The following is a 3,732-nucleotide window of genomic DNA, read 5'->3' as shown; positions in this document are numbered from 1 at the left end:
CTCAGAGTTCAAAACAGTTTAGAAAGTTTGGTGAAGTTTTCATGTATTTCAAAACCATCCAGTTTCAAATTAGAGGTGAGTCATTTCAAAAAGAGTGTATTACTTGAGCACTTACATGTAGTAGAATTGTATGCACATCTCTGTAATTAGCCATAGGCACCCAAGATTACAGGTGTAACTGTGCATTAAATGGAGGACATCACTCTGATTGAATCTTGCATTCACAATTGCATTCCTTCTTGCTTAGATTTCAGATCCTGTTGTCCAGATGGGCTTTGTTGGGCACCTAATTAGTAGTTAATCAAAAGCTCCTGCTGTGAACTGCTTCACAGCCCTCCTGGCATCCTAGCAGCTTTGTACGTGTTCCTTGACTACACAGAAATGAAGGCACAGGAGTGGAAGGAGATGCTTTATCTCTGCATCTGACATAACTAAAGCAACTTCCAAAATAAAATCACCTCGAGATGCGTTGGTTATCTGGCTTCTGTGTACTAAGAGCAAAATTAATCTTGAAATATGTAAGTGGAAATGCAGCCATGCATTAATGATAATGATAGATAGTGTAATACATTCTGAGATGAACTCTCTGTTTTCTCTTTCCTTTCCAGATTTTGGCAATCATTTCCATCATGTTTATTGTACTATCTACAATTGCCTTGTCCCTTAATACACTTCCTGAACTACAAGGCGTGGATGAATTTGGGCAGACCACAGATAATCCCCAACTTGCCCACGTGGAAGCGGTGTGCATTGCATGGTTTACAATGGAATACCTCTTGCGGTTCCTGTCCTCACCTAAAAAATGGAAATTTTTCAAAGGCCCACTGAATGCTATTGATTTGCTAGCTATCCTACCGTACTATGTCACTATCTTCCTCACAGAATCCAATAAAAGTGTACTTCAGTTCCAAAATGTACGACGAGTGGTCCAAATATTTCGGATTATGAGGATACTCCGGATTCTAAAGCTTGCCCGGCACTCAACGGGTTTACAGTCCTTGGGGTTTACACTGAGGAGGAGTTACAACGAGCTTGGATTGCTCATCTTATTTCTGGCCATGGGCATTATGATCTTTTCCAGTTTAGTCTTTTTTGCAGAAAAGGACGAGGATGATACAAAATTCAAGAGCATCCCAGCTTCTTTCTGGTGGGCAACAATCACCATGACAACAGTAGGCTATGGAGACATCTACCCCAAAACACTTTTAGGTAAAATAGTAGGAGGACTGTGCTGCATTGCTGGAGTGCTGGTGATTGCTCTTCCCATCCCAATTATTGTCAATAACTTCTCTGAGTTCTACAAAGAGCAGAAGAGGCAAGAGAAAGCCATTAAGCGCAGGGAAGCTCTTGAAAGAGCAAAAAGAAACGGCAGTATCGTTTCCATGAACATGAAGGATGCATTTGCCCGTAGTATAGAACTCATGGACATTGTGGTTGAGAAGAACGGAGAAAGCATAGCCAAAAAGGATAAAGTCCAGGACAATCATTTATCTCCCAGCAAATGGAAATGGACCAAGAGAACACTCTCTGAGACTAGCTCTAGTAAGTCTTTTGAAACTAAGGAACAAGAATCTCCAGAAAAAGCCAGGTCCTCTTCAAGTCCCCAGCACCTGAATGTCCAGCAGCTAGAGGACATGTATAACAAAATGGCAAAGACTCAGTCACAGCCAAACCTTAATACTAAGGAGTCGAGTCAAGCTGGAAAGCAAAAGGAAGAGCTAGAAATGGAAACCCTTCCCGGCCCTATGGTGCCCTTGCTGTCGACTCGCACGGATGGGATTATTGACATGAGGAGCATGTCCAGCATCGACAGCTTCATAAGTTGTGCAGCGGAGTTCCCCGACTCCGGGAGGTTTTCCCACAGCCCGCTCTCTACCCTTCCCTGCAAAGGTGGCATCAACGTGATCCAGGAGCAAAGCAGGCCGGAGGGGAGCGGTGCCAGATTTGTGGAAATGAACCCAAGCTCCGAAGGCAGCCACCGTTCTGCGTTTTTCATAGAAAGTCCCAAAAGCTCTGTAAAGGCCAGTAACCCTTTAAAACTAAGATCTCTGAAAGTAAACTTCATGGAAGAGGACACCAGCACATTAGTACCAGCATCAAATATATTGAGAATATATCCAGACCCTCTCAAGAGCCGGGGAGTTGCCGCTGCTGCCACAGATACTTCTTTACTCTCGGACAGATCTCTCATGAGCCCAGAAACGTCGATCTACACAACCGCAAGTGCGAGAACGCCCCCAAAGTCACCAGACATGCAGTCAGCCATAGCTTTCAACTTCCACGATGCTGGTATACACAAATATATAGATGCTGACACTGATGACGAAGGTCAGCTGGGTTATGATTCAAGTCCACCCGGAAATGTGAGTCCCAAGTACAATGTTACAAACAGTGGCTATCTAAAGCAAAAGGACAATGTTTATAGAACAGAGAAGAACCATCTAGAAGCTGCTGCTTTACCCACCTCCCCTAAGCTGATAGGGCAAAACTGCATTTACTCCATGGAAGGTATCACTGGAAGAACCCAGGGCAATCAGGAGACTGTCAGGCTAGAAAATCACATTTCCCCAGAAGTCCATGTATTACCAGGCAGCGGAGGACATGCTAACACACACGATCAAAGCATCTGAGATGGGCATCAAAAGACCTTACTGAAAGTTTAAAGGAATGTCTTTACAGTCAATACAAAAAAAAGAGCTTCTGCATGGCATGAACTTGGCTGAAACAAGCCACCTGTTTCTAAAAGTCTGGGGGAGGTCCAGTGTGGGTTTGTGAAAATGTCCTTCTCTGAAACAACTCTAAAGACGTTGCCCACATGAGTCAAAAATAAGGATTGCAAATCATGATCACACATTGATCTCCTTTCATGTTGTCCAGTGAAGCCAATGTGACCAAATATCCATCCATTCCCCTTGAACGCTAGAGCTCCTTTTGGAAATATTAACATCTGATTTGCATTAGTTCCATAAAGGATGCCAAGGCAGCCAGATTTGAACTCTGGAATAAATTGCTGGGGTTGGTATAAAGCTATCAAAGCCACAATGCTCACTGCTTCAGGGCAGCTGTTCCCCATCTACAGCTTTCTCTGATGGATATTATGTCTAAAGGTAACAGGGAACACTTGCATTATTGGAAAATCCAAGTGAAAACCATTTAAAACCAATAACTGTCTAGGGAAACCAATTATTAAAATGCTCTCTGTGTGTTTAACAATACAATATCCTGTAGGACCTGACGTTTTCTTTTGAAATATCAGCAGGGTGAGTTGCACCACTTGTATCTAATTCCAAACACTCCCCCCTAGGACACAGTGAAACTTGCACTTACCTTCTGCAAAAAAAAAAAAGATACCTGCCCCCGGGCCAGCGCGTGACCCTCGGGGGACACACGCGGGGACAGTGTGAAGGAGCCATGCAGAAGCAGGACTCTGGCGGCACGGCAGCCAGACCCCCCTTCCCGGTGCCGGGGAGTGTAGGGCTGGAAGGAGAGCTCAGGTCTCGCCCTACCTGCCCTTCGGCGGAAGGGAGATACTCGCTGCCCTGCCCATGGGGATGGCCGGGGGTACCGGGACGCCCCAGGCATCGGCCAACGTCTTGCCCTTGGCGTAGGAGAGGAACCGGTTGGTCTGAAGCTTCTTGCGCCCAAGCGGCGCGGTGAAAGATATGCAAAGCGTTACCTAAATATGCAAAAAGAGGGATTCGTTAGCAACCCACCCCAGGCCCGGCTGCGTTC

General features: G+C 45.4%; 1 protein-coding gene across 1 annotated transcript; it reads left to right on the top strand.

Moving 5' to 3' along the window:
* Positions 1-608: 608 nt before the first annotated feature.
* On the top strand, positions 609-2,630 carry KCNB1 (potassium voltage-gated channel, Shab-related subfamily, member 1; the record flags this gene model as incomplete). The annotated part of the gene is made up of 1 exon (XM_009879071.1): positions 609-2,630. A coding segment is annotated over one exon (2,022 nt), but the record flags the coding sequence as incomplete, so codon positions are not given.
* Between the last annotated feature and the right edge of the window lie 1,102 nt (positions 2,631-3,732).

Source organism: Apaloderma vittatum, unplaced genomic scaffold, assembly GCF_000703405.1.
Source record: "Apaloderma vittatum isolate BGI_N311 unplaced genomic scaffold, ASM70340v1 scaffold27571, whole genome shotgun sequence".
Lineage (NCBI taxonomy): Eukaryota > Metazoa > Chordata > Aves > Trogoniformes > Trogonidae > Apaloderma > Apaloderma vittatum.
Note: the sequence above shows the minus strand (reverse complement) of the source record. Positions and strands in the feature narration are given on the sequence as shown.